Raw genomic sequence first — 22,611 nt, forward strand, 5'->3', positions numbered from 1 at the left:
CACAGGATAAGAAGCTCCCATTTATAGTTTTAGAAAACTACTGCATTTATAATATCTCTATATAAATACATGTAAATGCATTTTTTTTTAAAAGCTTAAGAAACATGAGGAATAGATAGAAAGGGATAAAATGGGGGACTATTGTAAGGTTTTATTCAAATTACCTGATTTATTCCATGTTCAAGACTGATAAATATGGAACTTCTATAAAATCGTGGGTGTCTAAGCCATGCTTTACCCAGGTTCCCTTTCCTTAATTTTAGTTAAAATGTAATGATTTTTAAACCAGTCTATTTAAGTTATAAAAAATTTCCTCTATTTTATATTAACTGAGAAAGTTGAGCCATTTATAACCTATCACATTAAATATAACTGAAAAGACAAGTATAAGCTTCTATTATATATTTCTATTACAAACTACATAATGACCATGTGTCAAACAATAAATTAGCACAAACCATCTCTGCAGTTTTCAATCTATAAAATGGTTCAGATTCAAGTGTACTTACTATTATAAATTAGCACTTTTTGCAGCTTAAAACTACAAACTAGGGTTTAAGAATAGCTTAACAGGAACAAAAGAGCAATCTCAAACTTTTATCACACAAAAAAAAGACTACTCTAAAAGTTAAAGTAACATTTAAAAATCAAATTGACGTTCTTTATCATCAAATGATAATGTTAGGCCAGCAGTCGGCAACTAGAGGACCACTGGTGGTCCGTGAGGCCCGAAAGGTTGGCGACCGCTGTTTTAGGCTATACTCCTGAAGCAAATGAAGATCAGCAGCAAGGTCACGTGGACCATATCAATTTTCAAATTCAATTACAGAACCACACAAAGAAGAATTGTTCAGTTTTATTCCATTCTATAAAAAACAAACAAACACACCAACACCAAGCTTAAAACTGCTTATTAGTATTTTGTGATCAAAGTGCCTATATCACTAACAATAAAGAATTTTTTAAAAGTGCCTAAATAGATCAAGAGAAAAAAAATTTTAGAATATAATAGAAGTAATCCTGTTATTTGCAGATTTTTAATATTTCCTACAACTTTTGTGATATTAAACCATGTTAGTACAGTTTTGGTAATATTATTATGTTTAAAATATTTTTTTCTTAAAATATTAATGTTTATTATATGTAATGTTATATTTAAAATAGTTTTTCTTGAAATATTAATGTTTATTGCATGTAACATTATATTTAAATCGTTTTTCTTGAAATATTAATGTTTACTGCATATAACATTATTATATTTAAAATAGTTTTCTTGAAATATTAAAAAAGTGCCTATATCACTATTAACCAATCACCCCAACAAATTTAATTTACAAAGTTAAAATTAAAATAATAAAAATCACACAATTAAAAAAAGTGCCTATATCACATTGTAAATCTTTTTTTTCTTAAATATGTTTTTACTGATTTTTTTTGGAAGGGAGAGGTAGAATGATAGAAACAACACTGAAAGGAAGGTCAATCGGCTGTCTCATGCATGCCCCTACTGTAGATCAAGCCCACAACCCAGGCATGTGGCCTGACCAGGAATCTAACCAGTGACCTCTTGGTGCATGGGTCAATGCTCAACCACTGAACCACACCAGCCAGGCTCACATTGTAAATCTTTACTCCTAAATCCTACTTAACCAATTCCCTGTAACAATTAGAGGGACTGATAATTATTTATACCTCCACTTATATTAAAAAATATTTCAGATATATAAGATAGCTTTACAAGACCATTAGGTTCTTTATGAAAAAACAGAAACTGATTTAAATTAATATATTTTGTTATTTCTGAATTCCAAAGCCTACAATCAAGTTTAATATTATTGGAATAAAAATGCTATTCCACTATCCACTGCTATACAATTATAATTACACTAGTGACCCGGTGCATGGATTCATGCACAATGAAAGGAAATTAGAAGGTGGCTGGCAGGGCGGGACTGGGCAAGAAGGGCCGGACACACCCTGGAGCCAACCTCCCGCAGTCCCTTCTTGGTGTTTATAGAGTGAGCAGGGTTCCTCCAGCAGGTGGGGTCCCTCGACCTGACCTGCGGGGAGAGAGCTTAAACTGGCTCTCCGACATCCTCTAAGGGGTCCCGGAGTGTGAGAGGACACCCTGCAAAGTTGCTGGCATACAGGGTGTGGAACACAAATGCAAGTGTGCAATAACCAGATTCGGGGCCGACAGTGCCCCAGCAATAACATAACCCATGGCCGAAGGTGGAACCGCACAGCCCCACAAAGAATCGGGCTCCATCTTCTCTGGTCTCGGGGTGTGTCACCCAAGAATCACCACTGCCAAGACACTGAAGCTTGGAAGCTCCTGCATTGAGCGTCTACCCCTGGTGGTCAGTGCACGTCATAGCGACCGGTAGGACACTAAGCATATTAGCCTTTTATATATATAGAAAATATGTATGTGTGTATATCATATGTGTGTATACATATGGTATTTGCTTACACAATTTGGAAAATTTGTAAATCATGGAAAATCGTAATACCCACAATCATGCCATTCCAGAAAACCCAGATACCCACTATTAATATTTGATATAATAATCAGCTGTGAGGATTTTATTAGTGGGTCTCCTTATTCTGATTGAGATGATCATATGATTTTTAAATGTTAATGTGATGAAATGTATGTATAGATTTTCTAATATTAAACCATCTGTGCATATATGAGATAAACCAAACTTGGTTGTAGCATTTGATCTTTTTTATACATGGTTGAATTCAGCTTGCTGGTGTATTTTTTTAAGTTTTTACAACTACATTCATGACTAATATAGACCTATAATTTTTCTCTCACAATGTTTCTGTCTGATTTAAGTATCAGAGTTATACAGCTCTTGTAGAATTAGTTGGAAAACATTTCCTCCTTTTCTATTGTCTGGAAAAGTTTGTATAAAATTGAGATGATCTGCTCCTTGAAATTTTGGTAACATTCATCCATAAAATCAACTCGGCCTAATGTTTCCTTTATGAAGTGATCTTTTTTCCTTTTTTCTTTCCTGTCCATTTCCTTAAGAGTTATAAGATTATTCAAGCTCATTATTTCTTAAATCCATTCTGAAAAGTCCAAGTTTCCAGGAATTGATCTATCACTACCCACAGCAATTTGAACCAAAAATTTACAACTTTTCAAAGTTGTGGAATCCTTTTATCTGAATTTAGACTAAGCAATGTATTTTGAGAGCATTAAATAACATAATTCATTTCGTTTTTGTTTTTAATGAAGGAATTGAGAATCCCTATAACAGGTCTAAAAATAATTGGGATATATCTTGGGTACCACAAAATCTTAATCACAACTTCTTTTAAATTTTATTTTCATTGTTGACAGTATTATAGATGTCTCCCCTTCTCCCCCTTCTACTTTGGCCCCCTCTACCCAGCTTAGTAGCTACTTTTGATAAGTAGAAATAGGTGTGCATGTATTTTAATACCACTTACCACCAGAAACAGGGGCATCCATGAAAACTGCTCCCATTTTCTCAACTTCTTTGGCCAATTCTTTTGAAACCGAAGGATCAATAGTACTGGAATCTATTAATAGTGAGCCTTTCTTCATTTCTCTAAGTAAATAAATAAAAATATAGTTTTTCAAAAAAAACCATAGTTTTAAAAATATAGTTTACAATGCTGAATATACATTTCATGCAGCTACCTACAGAACCAGAATCTGCTAAAAGCTGCCAGATATCAAAGTCATCTTTGGTTTAGTATTAAAGAATTATCAGAAATGGTTCAAAATCTCAAATTCATTTTCAGATCAATTATAGCTTGAAGTAAACCCAAACTCTTTCAAACAAACCAAAATAATCTAATAAACTATACGGTATAAATTCTGGTTTTAGATGAAATACACTCTAATCATAATAAAATAGATAAGCTACGATTTAAGCAATTTAAAATATCTATGAACTTTAAAAGAGGTATTTGGTAGGATTTAGTGGGGTTTTTTTTAAGTAGCTGGGTCTCTTTTAAAAGTAATTTATTTGTCTTCAAAAAGACATATTGCAAATTTCCGATATCCATGTAATTTCCACTAGGTAGAATATAAGCAATTTGAAATTTAGCCATTTGCTTCAGGATGGCGTATTCTTTAATAACTGTAACTTTTTAAAGGCAAATTAAAATATCAAACAGGCAGAAAGGGTAATATAGGAATGGACCTGGAAATCTCACAAAGTCTTTTTGTTCTTTATAGTAAACTTATATACATTCTTTGTTAAAAGAGGGAAGTAGCCTTTTCATATATCATATTTCACACCAATATTTAAATGGCATTCTTATAGTAAAACATTTTTGTTTGTATTATAAGTGCAGACAATATACCTAGATAATTCCTTTGTACTCTATAATATCACTGGCTAGGAAACTCTGACCTAACTTATATTTTATTTAAAGGACTATGGTTAACCTTTATTTTTTTATTTTTTAGTTAATCCTCGCCCAAAGTTATTTTTCCATTGATTTTTAGAGAGAAGAGAGAGGGAAAGACAGAAAGAAATATCAATGTGAGAGAAACACATTGATTAGTTGCTTCCTGCACACGCCCTGACCAGGCCCGGACCAAGGAGGAGCCTGCAACCAAGGTACATGCCCTTGACTGGAACTGAACCTGGGACTCTTTGGTCTACAGGCCAACACTCTATCCACTGAGCCAAACCAGCTAGGGCACATGGTTAACCTTTAATTAAAACTTCCCAAGACATTTAATCAGAATTATGACTGGAAAATTAAACTGAATAAATAGAAATATTAAAGGGGTAAACATATAATCTTTTCTAAATACTACAGAAAAGAAAAATCTTCCTATAGAAAAAAAATAGCACACAAAATGTTTATAACAATTTTAGACATATACATTGATCTGGTCCAAGTGCAGTAATTGTGTATATTCCACAGGAAAACGAAACAGTGTACTCTAATACAGATCACCTCAATACGTAGCGTTTCACTTTATGCAACTTAAAAAATAAAAATTAAGTTTACCGGTCTTCAGTGATATTATTTTTAAGATCTTAAATATTTAAAAAATGGGAAATCATTTAAAAAATTATGCATGCACTGGATGTGGGGAAATTATCCTGACCCAGAAGAAAATCAAGAACCAATCATGAGAAGCAAATTATAGTTCAAAGTAAAGCCAAACTCTTTCAAAGCACGCCCTTAATAAGACTGCCCTGGTAGTTGGCCACCATATTCATTAGTAAAGGATATTAATAAACGTAGGATTTGTCTCCACCCAAGTTTTTAGTAACTTTTCCTTGAGAGGTGAAGCAGGGCCATAATTGGAACAGGCTAGGTAACAAGATAGCTAGGTCACCTCAGGACCACACACACTGTGGGCCTGAGGGCTCCATCCAAAGTTAGTGTCTTTCAACCCTCCCCGAAGCTAAACATTTATCTTATCAGTTTTCTGCCTAATATCCAAGTGTCTTTTGCTTCCAAGTTTGTTTTCCAAAGCAATTCAATTTCCAAAAACTTCAAATTTCATATTACAGCTTCATGAAATTAAACTCTTTCGTTTTAGCCCTTCATGTATCTTCAGAGCCTACCCGCCTGTTCTACTTCTTTGCTGAAATTCAACAACAAAACAAGTTAGGAACAGGAACCAGTAAGAGCAGAAAACTAAATTGGGAATTCAACCACTGTCATCCTAACATAACCACAAGGGTTTGGCAATAGGCAGCAATTAGCCAAGAAGTTCTTGAAGCCAGGGAAGCGAGGCACTGGCTAGGGGAAACTCTGACCTAAATTATGTTTTATTTAAAGAGCAACTGCTAACCTTTAATTCCAACCCCTCAAAGTTCTTACTGCAGATGTGCTAACCCAGAGGACATACAATAACTTTTTATTATACAATAAAATGTTAAATAATGGTGTTCTTTCCAATGTTTGGTTTTATTTTTCATCGAAACCTTTTCCTGAATTTCTATAAACCGTATTATGCTTGTAACATTTGGGGAGTTTAACATGCAAGCTTTAAAAGTCTCTTAAACATGTTACCAATGAATGCATGAGTTTAATGCAAGAGTTAAAGGAAAGAAACGGAAGCAAAAGAAAAAAAAAGTGTTCCCAAAAGTCACAGACTTGACTTCAGTGAAAAAACAAACCCTTCACAACAAGAGAGAAACCACACCGTTCACTTTTAAGAAATAAGAAGACAGTATGGAAAGTTCTTACCAGCATAACTGTCATTTCTTAATAGTTCCAACAAATGTGAAATTCATGAACTATCATAATGAGAAAATATCCACAGTTGAGAAATACATACTTCAGAATTCCATTTGCTCCGGAATAAGCTTCTATTGCATTCATACTGGTGGGCAACATGGTAATAATTCTGTCAGCTTTCTCAGCTACATCTGCTGGGGAAGACACTACCTTTAAAAAAAATTTAAAAGGCACATTTAAATCAAAATGTAAGCAGTTTCTAGAGCAAAAGTAGGATCCACTTTTTATGCATGCGATTAACAGTGACAGTAATAAAACTCATCCTTGATTCCCAATGACAAGAAAAAGTTTACTGCCTAAAACAGAGTCCGTTCTTACACACATACAGATGCAGTTTGTATAGAATCAAATCTACTGTTTATTTTAAAAAGTGTGAAGTGAATTGAGGGGGAAAGGGCAAAACCCAACAGTCCTGGGAACAGACAAGACTTCTCAGGGATTCCTCCAACTCAGATTCTTAAACAGCATACTTCTTTGGTAGATACTTTGACTAAGAAAAACATTCTAGTACAATAGGGGCTGGTAACCAAACTACAGGGTTTACTGGTATTTCAATGGGCAGCAAAAATCCCCTAGTAAAATGATCAAGCCTGGATCTTCTAGTCTCCATTTTCATAAAAAAGAAGAAAGCCCTGGCTCACGCATCTCAGCAGTTGGAACGTCGGCCTGAGCACCAAAGGGTCGGTCACATATTCAATTCCCAGTCAAGGGCATGTACTTGAGTTGCAGATTCGATTCCTGGCCCCACCTGGGTTGCCTGTGGGAGGCAACCAATAGATGTGTCTCCCTCACATCAATGTTTTTCTCCTCTCTTCCTCTCTCCCCGCTGTCTTTCTACTCTCTAAAAATCAATGGAAAAGATATCCTTGGGTGAGAATTCACACAACAAAAAAAGAAAGAAAGAATTCTGCCTGTTTCAGAAAAGGAAAGGTCAGGACAAGGACATGAGCACTTCCTGCACTGATTCTGAGTACTAACAGGAAGGCTGAGGGCATAGCAGTAAGCTACCAAGACTCATGTGGAAACTATATACAAGACAGACATACAAATACGCATCAAGCTATGCTTTCATTTCAACCCTCATTTCTGCTTCCATGATGACCAGGAACTGGCTGTAAAGTTGCTCTATCCCAGTGGTCGGCAAACTGCGGCGCTCTGTTGACTAATGAGTTGGCCGACCACTGCTCTATCCAATCTCTGTATGTGCACATGCCGGCATGGGTGTACACACCCTTACTCACATACCCCAACCCCTTGCTCTCTTTCACATATACACCTTGATTCACCTGGCCAGCCACTCAGCAACCAAAGAAGTCAGAAGAGACCAGGAGCTCACTCCTTGACTCAAACTCTCCTTTAACAGAAAGAATCCATCACCCAATTGTCCTCTAAAGCTGTATCTCTCTTTAGAAAAAGACAAAAGATTAATAGGAGGATAATTGAAGATTTCTCCATAGAATGATTGACATATGTATTAGAAATTGACATATTCTCTACTAGAGAATATTAAGTGACATGTAAGCACCTTAAGAATGGAAAAGCCTATGCATTTCATGTGGTGGAAATACACATAACATTTTCTTTTGTCTTTGATGCACAGTTGATGAAAAGTAAAAGAATGAGAAACCAAGCACAGCGTGTAACCTAAATATCATAAGCTACAAGTAATTTACATTTCCATTTTCCATGACAGACTACCACCTGCCTTCTAGATAAATGTAGTTTTAACATAAATTTCTTAAGTCATACTTTAAAATTTCAGACACTCAAGTATCCCAGCACTTTGTATATTAACATTAAATGATATCAAACATCTCACAACCTAAAACAACAAAAACAAAAGATATTCTCTCTTTTAATGTTTCACTTTAAAGGCAATATAGCATTTTAGAGTCTATAATGCAGCATATTTAATATGTATATTTTGATATATCATAGGGATTTGCCACAAATAATTCTGGAAAAAAAATACTTTTCCCATCAACGACAAATACTTAAGTTGCCCTGGCCAGTGTGGCTCAGTTGGCTGGGCGTCATCCCGTGCCCCACAAGGTTGCCGGTTTGATTCCTGGTCAGGGCACATGCCTGGGTTGCGGGAGGATCCCCAGGGTGTTTCCCTCTCACATCAATGTTTCTCTCTCTCCCTCTCCTTCTTCTCTGAAATCAGTAAAAATATATTTTAAAAAGAAGAAATAATTAAGTTAAATGAACACCCTTTCTACACCCAAATAAATTCTGAGATTCAAAAAGAGGCAATTATTTCCTGGCAAAGAGTTCAAGTTCTCTAGAGAAAAATATAGCTCAGTAAGATGAGGAAGAAAAAAAGAACTATGACATTGTAGGAGTCATAGTTCTCCATTCCTGGACTGTATCAAGGATATGGGCTTCACAGAGAGCCCCCATCGGTTCCTTCCTACTGAAACGAAGTAAACACAATGCAGAAACGGTGGCATACCTCTCGGTGGCCTTTCCTCCTGTGGCAGATCTTCCAGGGACTGCAGTCAGCCTAAAGGCCTAAGAGTCAATTTCAGACTTTCTCTTAGGAATTGAGAGACTCTTCCATGGAAGGAAATTCAATTCCATCTAGATAACTCCTTGAGAGGTGCCCTCAGGAGCACCAACAATTTAGCTCACAGACCCAAGGATACTTCACACCTCCAAGGTTCTCATGCCAATGAATTGGCAGTGCCAATTCATGCAACTGCCAAGTGCATGGGGTGGCCAATCAGCCCCCTGCATCCCTAGCATCTGCTTCTTGGGATGCTTGTGTTGCCAGAGGACCACTAACCCCTCAATTATACAGGAAATAGTGTCAAAGTCACAGGTCCGGAAAAAACACACAATGATAGTGATAGCTGGAATGTGATCACTGTACTGGCCACCACTGCGCCATAGCTAATGACTAGATACAATTGGTACATTATAATAAGTCTCTAATTTGTACTACAGAAGGCATGTTTATTAGACAGATAGGCATGTGTGTCCAGCTATTCAAATCATCTTGCCTTCCATGTAATGACTTCAAGAGTCTGAAATAACTGACAAAATTTGGCCACGACTCAAAAGCTGGGGGGAAAAAAAAAACAAACCTTGTTGCCTGTCTGACACTAACCACAAAAAGGAGCCAAACTAATTAGAGTCCCTTCAATTACATTTGCTAATTGAATGGATACACAAAGATGGCATGGATCAGTGAAAGGAACACTAATTTGGGAAGCCAGACATGCAGGTTTAGTTACATACAGTTCAGCCACTAAGTAATGTGTGATTTTGTGCAAATCACTTAACCCAGTGGTCGGCAAACTCATTAGTCAACAGAACCAAATTTCAACAGTACAACATTGAAATTTCTTTTGAGAGCCAAATTTTTTAAACTCAAACTTCTTCTAACGCCACTTCTTCAAAATAGACTCGCCCAGGCCATGGTATTTTGTGGAAGAGCCACACTCAAGGGGTCAAAGAGCCGCATGTGGCTTGCGAGCCGCAGTTTGCCAACCACTGACTTAACCTGTCTGGCTTCAGTTTCTGAACCTACAAAATAAGAAGAGTGATTTGGGTTATCTTTAAGGTTTTCTATCTCCAAAGTAGAAAGAAAATGTAGGCAAAGAAACTTTCATATTTAGTAACCTTAAGTTCTAGGAAGGTACAGCCTCTATAAAAAAAAAAAGGGGGGGGCGGTGCTGCTGATGGGTTGGGAAGCATCTGCAATGACTCAGAACAAATGTACAGGATTAGCAGGGCTCCAGTACACCTCCGCCGCTGTGGACGGTCACTGACCTGGCTCACTCTTGGGCCATGGCTATGCTCAGATCGTCATGGCCATCTCAGAACAATCTCTTGCTAATTCCAATTGCCTCATTCTTATGTTCCTATGAATAAGGATAACTCTACTTTACCATAATCCGAATTTTGACTGCAGGAGAATGGCTCCCCTGTGTATCATGATATCTACAGACTTCACCAGTTTCTGTAGCCACTTTCTCTGGATTTAGATTCATCTGCTAGTACACATCGATGACAGGTGTGCAATACAGAGTAGGAGACTGGATAAATTAAAGACAAAACCTGCTTTGCTGGGGAAGGAGAAAGGGTGAGGGCATCAGACCCCAAGGTAATCAGAAGGAATTGCATCTCCTTTATGCATATCCAATGGAAGGAGACCATTAACAAGTTGCTTTACATTAAGAGAAAAAATCTCGCTCTCTCTTCTCGACAAAAGTCACAGAAGTCAAGCTCAGCACTGCTTCCCAGTAAGTGGGTAAGATAAACTTGCAAAGAAAAAAGATGAACATGACCTTGGTTTAATTTGCCACTTTGTGTTTTTTAATCTTCCCAAGTAGAAAAGCATACACTCTGTTAAAAACGGACAAAAGTAGTTTGTGCCTATATCTTGAAACATTTGGTAGACAATGATAGAGCCCACTCAGCAAGAGACTTTTAAAGTTCTCATTTAACAAGACCTGAGTGGATGCCAGATTAAATCCTAGGAGAATTATTTAACCAGACATGTTCAGCCTTACAACCCACGAACAACAGGATGCTTTCCAAGTTTTTAAAGAGAAAACAAAAGAGAATCTAATTAAGCCCAGTTCAACCAGAAAACTCATGCAGAAATACTGTAAGACTTTTGGCACAGATCAGTGGCATCTCCAGGGAAATTCCTTAGACAATAAAAATAAAAATGAAGCACAAGTCATATATGCCCTTGATGCTAAAAGAGAAATCAGTATCTTCTGCAAAATAAAAGTGGCATGGAAGGGATGGTGCAGCGATGCTGTCAAATCACTATCTCCTAGTTTTAATTTTTTTATTTTTATTTTTTATTGTTTAAAGTATTACACATAGTAGTACACATATCTCCTTTTTCCCCCCATCGGCTTTCCCCCAGCAGTTTTAATTTTTATCATCATTCTTTCACTTAAAAATATGTCTACATTTTCTTCCAAAGCACCCTGGACTCAATGACTCGGCCAAGACAGTAGTGTCTGTCTCTGTGTGGTGTTGGAGAGTGAAGATTTGGGAGAAATATGGTAGAGACACAACAACATTCATAACAACAGTAGTAACACCACACACTATGTTCAGGTTGTCTAGCACTAAGTGGAAGGTACTATTACTATCCCCATTTTATAAGATGAGAAAATTTAAGTAGAAAGAAGTTAAATAATGTGTCTGAAGTCACACAGCCAGCACAGGGTAGAGCTGGGATTTGAGCACAGGCAATCTGGCTCCAGGGCCTGTGTTTTTAAAACTGCTACATTCACAATTTACTGATTCATGATTTCTAGTATACAAAGGCCTAATAGTTATCATGTGTTATATTCTCAGAAAAGATGCTAAAAGTTGAAATGAGGCACGTAGGTTAAACCTGAATTTCCAATAGAAATAAGGATACAATAAAGGGATACTGAAAGAAGAATGCACATATTTTTTTATGGAAATGACTACAAATAACATATTTAAGCAGTTATAAATGCCCTATTAGAGTAAGCTAACATTTAAAGGCATAAATAAGTTGGTTAACTATAGTGATGTAAGACATATATAACATGTCAAAGTTTTGATTCCCTTCAGAACCCATGTATTATTTTTCACTACTAGGTAGAGCTTGAAGAAAAATCTATGGGGTTGGAACATTCCGAAGCATTTCTTTGCCTGGATCTGCAGGTGCCCCTCTGGCCCCTTGAGGGGAGGGAGGATCCTGCCTGCAGAAAGCAGAGCCAAGAGCAGGCAGAAAGGAACCTGACTACATTTGTGCCCCAAATTCAGCTGTGCCTGGAATCAGACCACTCCCCAGCTATTCAGTTATATAAAACAGTAAATCCCCAGATTTTGCTTTTTAGAAAAAAGAATAAAGAAGAAATAGCACTTCTTCAAGGAGATGTCCAAAGATCTTTAGAACCAGTTGGCTGCTTTTGATCCAGATATGCCTATTTTGTAACTTTTTCTCCCTAAAAATTTCCCACTAACAATACAGTAGACATTAGAAATCAACTAGCCAGAAATTCTACAATCTTTGGGTCGGGGAAGAAACTCTTTTCTTGGACGGCCATTTCATCAGCTTCACTTGACACAGTAGCATTATGGGAAGAAGGGGACACCTGTCCTTAAAATGTAACAGTCAACTCAAATATAGTCTGAATTTTTAAACCCTAATCCCTTCATTGCACTATTGTGCACAATAGCAAGAAGTTTCAAGGTTTTCACCTCCATGTTTCTATCACATCCCTATCCCTAGTCTTGACTTTGTCTTGTAGTAGAATGAAACTTATATTTTATTTTATCCAAAAATATTTAAAACTAAATATGAAATAATACTGACATTTTACTATATCAGAACTTATTCATCCAAATTAATGTTACCTTTTAAAGTAGCATTCCTAGGAGATCACACTTGTTCAAATGACATTGCCACTGTTCAGAATGTTTTTTAAGCTGCTAGCATAAATCATTTGTCAACAAATGTTTTCATTTTATTATGACATGATACTTCCCCTCAGACCCAAAGCTTTTTTTACCCTTTATCTCTCTCCCTTCATTTATCTACCCTCCATTTCTGTTATTATAATCAATACTCAGAGGACTCCTTAGAGCTGAGACTCTTAGGCAAGCAGAGATGTGAGATGAGCTGTGGGAAAGAGGATTCTGTCTGCCAGGCTTGCTGCTTCAGTGTGAACCACACACAGAACTTTTCCCACCATGTGGGGGGCAGGGGTGGGAACTGCACACAAGAAGCTAAAACAAGCCTTCACTCTTCACTACTCTCGAGGGGCAGCTACCCAGAACCCAACTTCTTTCCTTCCTCACACCCACTTAGGTATCTCAGGGAAAATGGAAAAAAAGGAAAAAGTAATAATTCAGACTGTGTTCCAGAACCTTCTCATTTATTTTTAGGAATCTGAGAGACCTTGTCTCCATAACTTTCATTTCATTTCTGTTTGAAGATGATTAAAGATTATGCACAATATCGATGTAGTTTCCTACCAAAAATAAAATGATTCTTCACAGTTATTTACTTATTTTTTCCTCCTCAAAAAAACTGTTTCAGCACTTTATTAGAGTCAAATTACAATTTTAGTAGAAACATCCTTGTAATGTTATTTATCTTGTGACCTGAGACACATCTGATACCTTGCCATATCTGACTCAAACTATTTTATTCTCCACAGCACTCCTAGACACATGGCAGGGACTCAATCTTTATATGTTAACCTAAAGTAGAAATCTCTAGAAACCTGGGGACTGAGGCTTCCACCTTTAAAGAAAATTGCTTCTTTATCCCCATTTTTCATCTGGATAAATCTACTTATTCTGCTACTAGAGGCCCAGTGCACAAAATTCATGCACGGGAGGGAGAAGGAGTGTCCTTCAGCCCTGGCCTGCATCCTCTCCAATCTGGGACCCTTCGGGGGATGTCCAACTGCCGGGATCAGGCCAAAACCATCAGTCCGACATCCCTCTCACAATCTAGGACTGCTGGCTCCTAACTGCTCGCCTGCCTGATTGCCCCTAACCGCTTCTTCCTGCCAGCCTTATCGCCCCCTAACCACTCCCCTGCGGCCTGATTGATGCCTAATTGCTCCCCTGCTGGCCCAATCGCCCCCAACTGCCCTCCCCTGCTGGCCCGATTGCCCCCAACTGCCCTCCCCTGCCAGCCTGATCGCCCCCAACTGCCCTCCCCTGCAAACCTGGTCACCCCCAACTACCCTCCCCTGCTGGCCTGGTCTCCCCCAACTGCCCTTCCCTGTTGGCCTGATCTCGCCCCCAACTGCCCTCCCCTGCTGGCCTGGTCGCCCCCAACTGCCCTGCTCTGTCAGCCTGGTCACACCCAACTGCCCTCCCCTGCAGGCCTGGTTGCCCCAAACTGCCCTCCCCTGCCAGCCCGATCGCCCCTAACTGCCCTCCCCTGCCGGCCTGGCCGCCCCACGCAGCCCACTGTTCAGTCAATTGGATTGTCCCTCACTAACCCCCCTGCTGGCCTTGTCGCTCCACGCAGCCTGCTGTTTGGTCGTTACTGTTACTGTGACAGCGTCCTGGACAATTTGCATATTCCTCTATTATTAGTTTAGATTCCGTTAAATATCTACATTTCAGAGAGAATTTCCCTAACTGCATTCTTACCCAATATAATGCACATTTTACTAAAGACTAATGAAACTCTTTTTCTTTTGACTTATCCATTTGTAAGCTATGCTGAACTGGTGCCACAATCAGTTTTCAGAGATTGTAATGGGCATAAGCAGCCACCAGCCTGAAAAGTTCCAAGATAATCATATGACACCACTGCTATCCTCATATGGCACACGAACCAGTAAGGGAAGGAGTTGGAGAATACCAATTCTGCAGATGGCCTCTCTCTCTAAGTTGCCTAAACCTGCTCTTTACATAGACATTGTATTTCTCAGTATTTATTACAAGTCTATTAACCAGAAGTTGACTACAGAAGTTCGGTTCTCAAACTTAACTCATTCCAAAAGGCTGTTTAAGAAGCGTTAGAAAACCGAATCACTTTTTCCCATTAGAAATAATGTACGTTGAGCCCTGACCGGTTTGGCTCAGTGGATAGAGCGTCGGCCTGCGGACTGAAAGGTCCCAGGTTCGATTCCGGTCAAGGGCATGTACCTTGGTTGCGGGCACATCCCCAGTAGGGGGTGTGCAAGAGGCAGCTGATCGATGTTTCTCTCTCATCGATGTTTCTGGCTCTCTGTCCCTCTCCCTTCCTCTCTGTAAAAAATCAATAAAATATATTAAAAATAAATAAATAAATAAATAAAAATAAAATATATTTAAAAAAAAAAAAAGAAAGAAATAATGTACGTTGAATTAATCCATTCCAGACCCCCAAATGATTCTGTTTTAACCTTTCTTATATACAGTACATGTCTAACATACTGTTTAATCTATAAATACTTTTTTCTTAAATTTAAGGAACCTTAAACGAATTTTTCATGTATCATTGCCTACAAAATGCTGTCACTTGTTGCTTTTTGTTTATCCAATTAACACAAGTTTTCCTACCTATTCAATTGCCTGTGATTGTTGTCTTGTGAGCACTTTCACACCCTTGGCAACATTAGCACATTAGGGTGGCCTCTTCATGTTTTAAATTGTGCTAATTGTCACCAGCAACAAAAGCGTTACCTCCGCCTTAACCGGTTTGACTCAGTGGAGAGGGTTGGCTTGCGGACTCAAGGGCCCCAGGTTCGATTCCCGTCAAGGGCATGTACCTTGGATGCGGGAACATCCCCAGTAGGAGGTGTACAGGAGGCAGCTGCTCGATGTTTCTCTCCCATCAATGTTTCTAACTCTCTATCCCTCTCCCTTCCTCTCTGTAAAAAATCAATAATAAAAAAAAAAAAGCGTTACCTCCTTTGCCACTCTTTTTGTCCTGCTGAAGCATCAGCATGAAAGGCTTGTCAGGTCAAAAACTAAAGTTTTGGTTGACAACTGAGACATTTTTTCTGTGAACAACTTGGTCAAGAACCGAATTGCTCAAGATGGGAGACTTCTGAGAAACGAGGTTTGACTATATTTAATAGTATATTTTTTCTCTCACTTTTTTCTATATTTCCTCAGAATTTTTTTTAGTAATCTCCCAGTTCTAGGATTACATTAAACCCCCAGTTACCCCTCTACAAGTTGTAAAAGAATTTCCTTCATATCTTGAAAAAACAAAACTCTAAATTCAGTTAACATGTGGTCTTCTGTGTATATATATACTATAGACAGATAGAAAGAAAGAAAATTAGCAATCAGGTTTACAACTCCATTGGGTATACCAAGAAGCAGTCACTTATTTGAATGTATATTCATTTTAAACATCAAAATCTTAAGAAGAGACCTTACCTGTTCACCTGCTTCTCGAAACTCTTTGCATGCATCAGGGAACACATCATAAATAACAAGTGGGTAGCCATGTTTCATGAGATTTTTTGCCATTGGATTCCCCATGTTGCCCAGTCCAATAAATCCAACTGGAGTCTTAGAGGCCATTGACCTAGAACACACTGATTTCAATGCATTACTTTCAATAAGAGCAGATAACATTTTTCATTGCAAACATTCATTTAACATTAGTAAAGCCAACTGTTTGGTTTTTTATACCCATCTCCCCGTTCCCTCCCCTTTGGCAACCATCATCTTATTCTTTGTATCTATGTGTCAGTTTGGTGAACTGTTATTTAGATGTTTTCTATTAAAAACTTTTTAAAGACTAGTTCTAAACTAATGATCTAATCACATTTATAGATGTTGACAATGTGCACGCAGACTAACTTCTACTTTAGTTTTTCAGGAAACAATAATAATTTTTAAGCAATCTCTTTTCTAGAACATCCCTTTATCTTTTTTATTTTCTTTTAAATCTTCACCTGAGAATATGTTTATTGATTTTTAGAGAGAAGGGAGGAAGGGAGGAGGGGATATAGTGGGAGAGAGGAAGAGAGACACTTTATCATTTTTAACAATAAACTTTAAAATGTTATCATTTATAAAATATATATTATGTACTTTATTATGTGAAGGATTCTAGATTCCTCATAACTATATTTATTTCATAATAATGTGCATAAAAAATAGAAAGTATTCAATAAAACCTATACCTTGAACAAGGTCCAAAAATAGAGAATTTTTTACATTCCCCCCACCCCTCACTTATAGAAATCATCCCCTCCAATGGCATAAAAAAGTCTGAATACAATGTTAACAAAGGAGACTGTCCTTCAACCAAAAGTCACAAGTTTATAGATAGTGTTCTAAGAGCAGGGGGACACTTCCAAGGGCTTTTAATGGCAAGATTAACAGTCTCAGGACCTTGGGCTAAGGAGTCGGTGCCCTTTCAGAAAAGAGGTACTTCCATTTATAGGAAAAAAAGTCCTTCTTTTAAAAAGCTGTACGCTGGTTGTTTTATTTTCTTCTTTTTCACAAAAAGCTTTTTGAAATCACTGTGGCAAGACAGAGCAGACAGGCTCTGCATTACCATGAAAATAATATTAGACGTTATTTCAGTTTCTGGAATTAGAAGTCCACTCAACAAATATTGACTACATAGAGTTCTATGACAAAGCTCGGACACAGACACCGTTATGGGCCTTGCCCTTGAAAATTTTAGTACAACCAGAAAGTACGAGAAATAACTCCACTTGTCTCGTCCCCTATCATTTCCCACCTTATTTTTTCTTTTTCTTTCAAGGGCTCCAGTTTTAAAACTGTGTAGTGTACCAACTAACCAGTCACTCTTTTAAGTTTCAAGTCCTCTCAACTTACAAATCCCTACTCTTCCTTGAACTTAATCTACATGCCATAAGATTTCTTTTTTTTTTTTTTATAGCAAAGCTGGAGATTTATTGAAGAACAAGTACAGACTCCCACGTGGGGAGAGGGAAGAGTGACACAGAATGGACTCCCACGTGGGGAGGGGGAGAAGGGTCCCCTGCCATAAGATTTCTTAAAGGCAAATTATTTGAAGCCCTGATGCTTAAGAATCAGAGGTCTTCTTGGGTTAAAAGCATATTTAATTCCTTTTAGCTTGATGATGGTCTCTAACATTTCCATTAAATAGGGTGTCATTCTTATGCAACATCACCTCACCAATGCACAGTTTAAAACAATGGGTATGAAAGGAGTCCCGCGTCTGACTTTCTGGTCCACAAGAGGTTCAATGATGATGGTCAACAGCATATTCATCAGCAGAACAAGAATCAGAGGGGGGTTATATCAACCAGAAGACTAGTTCAGCTTTTGAAATATTGACAGTATAGCAATTCCTAGTGATGAGATCTTAGAAGAGCTGAAGTAGAGAACTGATGTTAGTTGCTGAAGGTGAGGTAAAAAACAATGAGGCCCTTGGCACTCACCCTCCAGGGAACGCACATCTACTATTCCCTTGCCCCTCACCTTCCCCCACAGGCGTGCATCTCCTAAACTCTGAGGGACCCCAGGAGACTTGCAACTAGGGGAGCAATGGTCAAAGACTAACCCCTGAACCTATCTCCAAGGCCCCCTTTTCTCTGACTTCCCAGTGAGCCAAAGCAGCCCGGCCTGGGCTCTCCTGTGGCTTCTTCTATGCCCTTCCTTGTTTCACTGTCCTAAGTATATTTTTGCTTTGGCCAATAAATTCTTGCTTACTTTTCTAAGAAAGATAAAAATTAAAACATAATGAGGCCCTTGCCCTGGCTGGTGAGGCTCCGTTGGTCGGAGCGTTGTCCAGTACACCGAAAGGTCTCAGATTTGACTCCCAGTCAGGGCAGATACCTAGGTTGCAGGATTCAATCTCTAGTATGCCGCGTATGGGAGGCAACCAATCGATATTTCTCTCTCCCTCCCTTCCTTTCTCTCTCTCTCTCTCTCTCTAGAATCAACAGAAACATGTCCTCAGGTGAGGATTTTTTTAAAAATCTATTAAAGTTAAAAATTTTAAAGAATAATAAAAATAATCAGGCCCAGAATTTTAATTGGCCAATATGAAAATCAATGAAGATGAAGTCTTTAACAAGGGCTCAGTTCTCTTCATAACATCTTTGCTTGTGGCTAAGTTCAAGAAAGGGTTATATAATTAGGTGCTTTGATGTCATAAGAGAAGAGTTTATTTACTGACAGTGATATTTAAGAACCCTCAGTTTAGAAGATGAAATTCCTATCCACGCAAGGTTAATTCCTAGATGTATGCCCTTGAACTAACAAGTTACTTAACTTCTCTAGACATTTGTATCAACAAGAGTAACTCATTCAGAAGGTTATTGTAACTACTTGAGATAATACAGGTAAAGCATTAAACAGTGCCTGGCACATGATAGTGAATAAGATTTGCTACTTTTGCTATCAGTGATCAAGAAGTAGCACAAGGTTACAAGTCATATGCCAAATGTCTAAGGAAACACAGATTTTAATTAATGTGATGCATCAGAAGGTGTTCTTGTACAGTATAGAAGAATATGTTCCTGCCCGGCTGATGTGGCTCCTGCGTCGACCCAGGAACCAGGAGGTTACCTGTCCCATTCTTTGCCAGGACACATGCCTGGGTTGCAGCTCAATCCCCAGTGGGGATGGTACAGGAGGTGGCCAATCAATGATGTTTCTCTCTCATCAATGTCTCTCTCTCTCTATCCCTCTTTTTCCTCTCTCTCTAAAAAATCAATATTTTAAAAGAAGAAGAATATACTCCCAACGGAGCAGATATTCAAAGTAGTATAACGAAAGTATTATCCTAAAATTTTTCACACTTAAATAATGCATCTTCCTTTAAGTAAGTCACATACATTAATGTGTAGAAATAGTAGAGTTAGACAACGTAGCTAAAATCAAGCTGGTAGAAAGCCAGTCTACACAATACCAAGGTGATACTGATGGATAAAGAAGCTACTTGGAGCCCAGCCAGTGTAGCTAAGTAGTTAGAACGTCAGGCCTCGAACCGAAGGGTCGCAGGTTTGATTCCCAGTCAAGTGCGCATACCTGGGTTGCAGGTTCATTCCCCTGGCTGGTGGTGGCGAGGCAACCAATTGATGTGTCTCTCTCCTCCGCTCCCTCCCTCCAAAAAAAAAGTTACTAAACTAAGGATGGAGACTTACTTTATAAAGACTTTCATTTTTTGAGTCAGGTTATTTAAATATTTTAAATTTTTTATTTATTGCTGTTGGGGGAGGGAGAGAGAAACTATAGAGGGCCTGGGTGTGTAGATTTTTTAAAATCTGTATAAAAAGTATAAAACTAAATTTACTTACCTTCTAAAGTAAAATATAAAATTTACTTTTATTAAATGGTGAGCAAATAGTAATATATGTAGTTTAATATTGCTTATTTTTCTATTTCCTTTTTGATACTTTAAATATTAAGAGGTAGTATTAACTGGCAACTTTCAGGTCTCATTTTTTTAAAGTAGTAAATAATTATATGGATCTTTATAGTACCACCACCCTTATGATATAAACATCTTAAACATACAATGGAGACAAATAATCCACAGATTTCAGAACACTAAATGTGTTACTATTTGGACATGGTTCTTTTCTTAATGTCTCTAGGCTCCAAAGTTGCAGGTAGATTTTTTTTTTTAAGACTCCAATTCAAAAAACTTAACCGTCTTGTACCAAACTATTAACAGAAACATTTAAAACAATTCCAAAGTCAAAACAATTACTGAGTTGTTTTTAAACAATCATCACAAAAAAGAACTATTTAAAATTTATTATAAATCTATATCCATAGAGCATCTTTGGGTCAAAGGACCCAAGGAACAAGATCACGTGCTGAAGTAGTCTCACCAGCATTACGGAACAGCATTCCAGTTTACAGACAGTTATTATAGCCTTGGGCCCAGGCTCTTCCATCATGAACTGTAATAACTTTATAACCCCGAAAGGTACATCAAGAGTTCATTAAAACATCGTTTGAACACATTATAAAACCACAAAACAGCACATATGTCTTCCTTGGCTACTCAAAACGGAAAGAACTGAGCCTTCAGGTGAAAACTGGTGCGACATTTGCTACTGTGGAAAAGTGACTACTCAATTTTTTTTAAGTTTCTCTAAAGTGGGAGGCTTTTTTTTTTTTTTTTTTTTTTTTTTTTGTAGCTCAGAACAGTAGCTCAAATAGAGGTTACAATAAAGGTTGGCAGGTTCAGTGAGTTTGTATCTTGTTATTGTGATTCTATATCAGACATCTGTTCTCTTGCATCACATGGAGGAAGCCTGCCCTTCTCAAGTCAGGGAAATTCACTCTTCTGCTTAGCTTGTACTGAGGGAGGAAGGGGAGCTATTAAGACCTCAATTCCCTAAGTGCTGTATTTTAAATCAAAGATAAAAAAAAAAATACAAAGGCTTTTTGAGAATCCTGAGTATGAGCTTGCAGTGCGGTGTTACAACTCTCAAACTTCTACAGGAAAACAATGGCAGTGTCCTCACAAATCAACCAATTTTTCAATTAAAGAGGAATCCTGGTGTGCCAGGAAATGCAGGAATGAGGAAGAATCAAGGACTATAACGCTCCAGATCCTGCTGGATAGATGCCCTAATTCACTCGCCCAAGGAGCCTCAGGTTCTTCACTTGGAAAATGAAAATGATTTTATATCTGTGGGTCTAAAATCTGTCTCTTCCCAAGTCCATGCTTAGCCTCCCTAACTTGTAATGTTATGGGGAGAGGGAGGAAGGATAGGTTCAGGTCACGATTTTGAAGACGTGTGAAGTGTCTGGGTTAATAATTTGACAGAAGTGCCATCTTCAGGGAGCACGGTTCCAAAGGAGGGGCGGTGGGAAGCCCGCCTCGCGGGTCAAGGGTGAGTTAAAACTTTGCTTGAATGACTTACCAACTGGTTGGCATTAACACCACTTGTGTAAAACCATCTTGTACGATTAAGGTGGTTATTCAACAAATATCAGGCCCTGCAGCCCAAGGGGGCGCCCGCCCTGGGTGCACCCCAAGGGAGCTGAACGCCAGCCGGCGCTGCAAGGCCAGGGGTCGCAGGGGTGAATGCGAGGTCGCCCCTGGGGCTGGGCCCTCCACTGGTCCTCGAGCCCTAACTTACTCCAGAGGAGCACGTCCCGGACCCAAATATTATTCCCTCTACCCCCAGGTCTTCCTACCCCTACCTACATCCCGAAAGGGGCGCTGAACGCCATTCACCTGGATTCGGGGCAAGGGTATTAGGGGGAAACACAGCGGCGCAAGACACCAGGCCCTGGGACCAGCCAAAATGTGGGGCAGTAAGCCTCGACCCAACCGCAGCGCCTCCCGTAAAAAAGACCTCTTCGGCCGTCAGGTCGCGAGAAGTGGGCGGCCGGAGGAGGGACGGGGAAAGGAGGCGCGAGGTCCTTACCCGCTGCAAGGCTGGCCGCTGCCGGCCGCTGCCGGCGGCTCCAGTACCGGAGGCCGGAGGCGGCTCCGCGGAGCCAGAAGGAGGCTGCCATGCTGCCCCCGCCCCGCCTCCCCGCTGTGACCTCCGCCGCTCCGCCGCTCCGGCTCGCCCACTGACTGCGAGTGTACGCGGCCAGGCGGGCGGGCACAGCACCGGCGTGGACCGCGCGCGCACGCGCTCTGCCGCTCGGGGCGGGGACCCACCCGCGAGGGGCGGAGCGCGGCACCCAGAGGCACCGCCCGTCAGGACAGGTGCTGCCAATCCAGGGAGCGAACCAATCAAGATTCGCTGGTCCTCGCACTTTGAGAACCACCAATAAGGCTTTTGAATACCCTCATCAGGCGCCCTGGCCCCGCCCCCAAGCTCCTCCCTCCTGTACAGGCTGCGGGAGTTCCCTTGTTTACCAAGGAGCGGAGGGCGTGTGGGAGGCGGTGGCTGTCGCTCGCTGACGCCTCCTACAAGCACCTGACTCCCAGAGCTGCCCCCGCGGAGAGTTGTAACT

At 39.3% G+C, this 22,611-nt stretch overlaps 1 protein-coding gene across 2 annotated transcripts in view; it reads right to left on the bottom strand.

Moving 5' to 3' along the window:
- Positions 1–22,317, bottom strand: part of HIBADH (3-hydroxyisobutyrate dehydrogenase) — a 102,056-nt gene extending 79,739 nt beyond the window's left edge. The window contains exons 1-4 of one of the 2 annotated variants that reach the window (XM_080666434.1): positions 22,071–22,317; positions 16,105–16,265; positions 6,299–6,408; positions 3,469–3,590 (exon numbers count right to left, since the gene is read on the bottom strand). In XM_080666434.1, the coding sequence (XP_080522560.1) occupies positions 3,469–3,590; positions 6,299–6,408; positions 16,105–16,265; positions 22,071–22,161 (484 nt within the window). In that variant the 5' untranslated portion in view covers positions 22,162–22,317. The remainder of the gene's footprint in view (positions 1–3,468; positions 3,591–6,298; positions 6,409–16,104; positions 16,266–22,070) is intronic. The other variant, XM_080666435.1, reaches the window with a different exon arrangement.
- Between the last annotated feature and the right edge of the window lie 294 nt (positions 22,318–22,611).

This window comes from Plecotus auritus (assembly GCF_963455305.1).
Source record: "Plecotus auritus genome assembly, chromosome: 4".
Lineage (NCBI taxonomy): Eukaryota > Metazoa > Chordata > Mammalia > Chiroptera > Vespertilionidae > Plecotus > Plecotus auritus.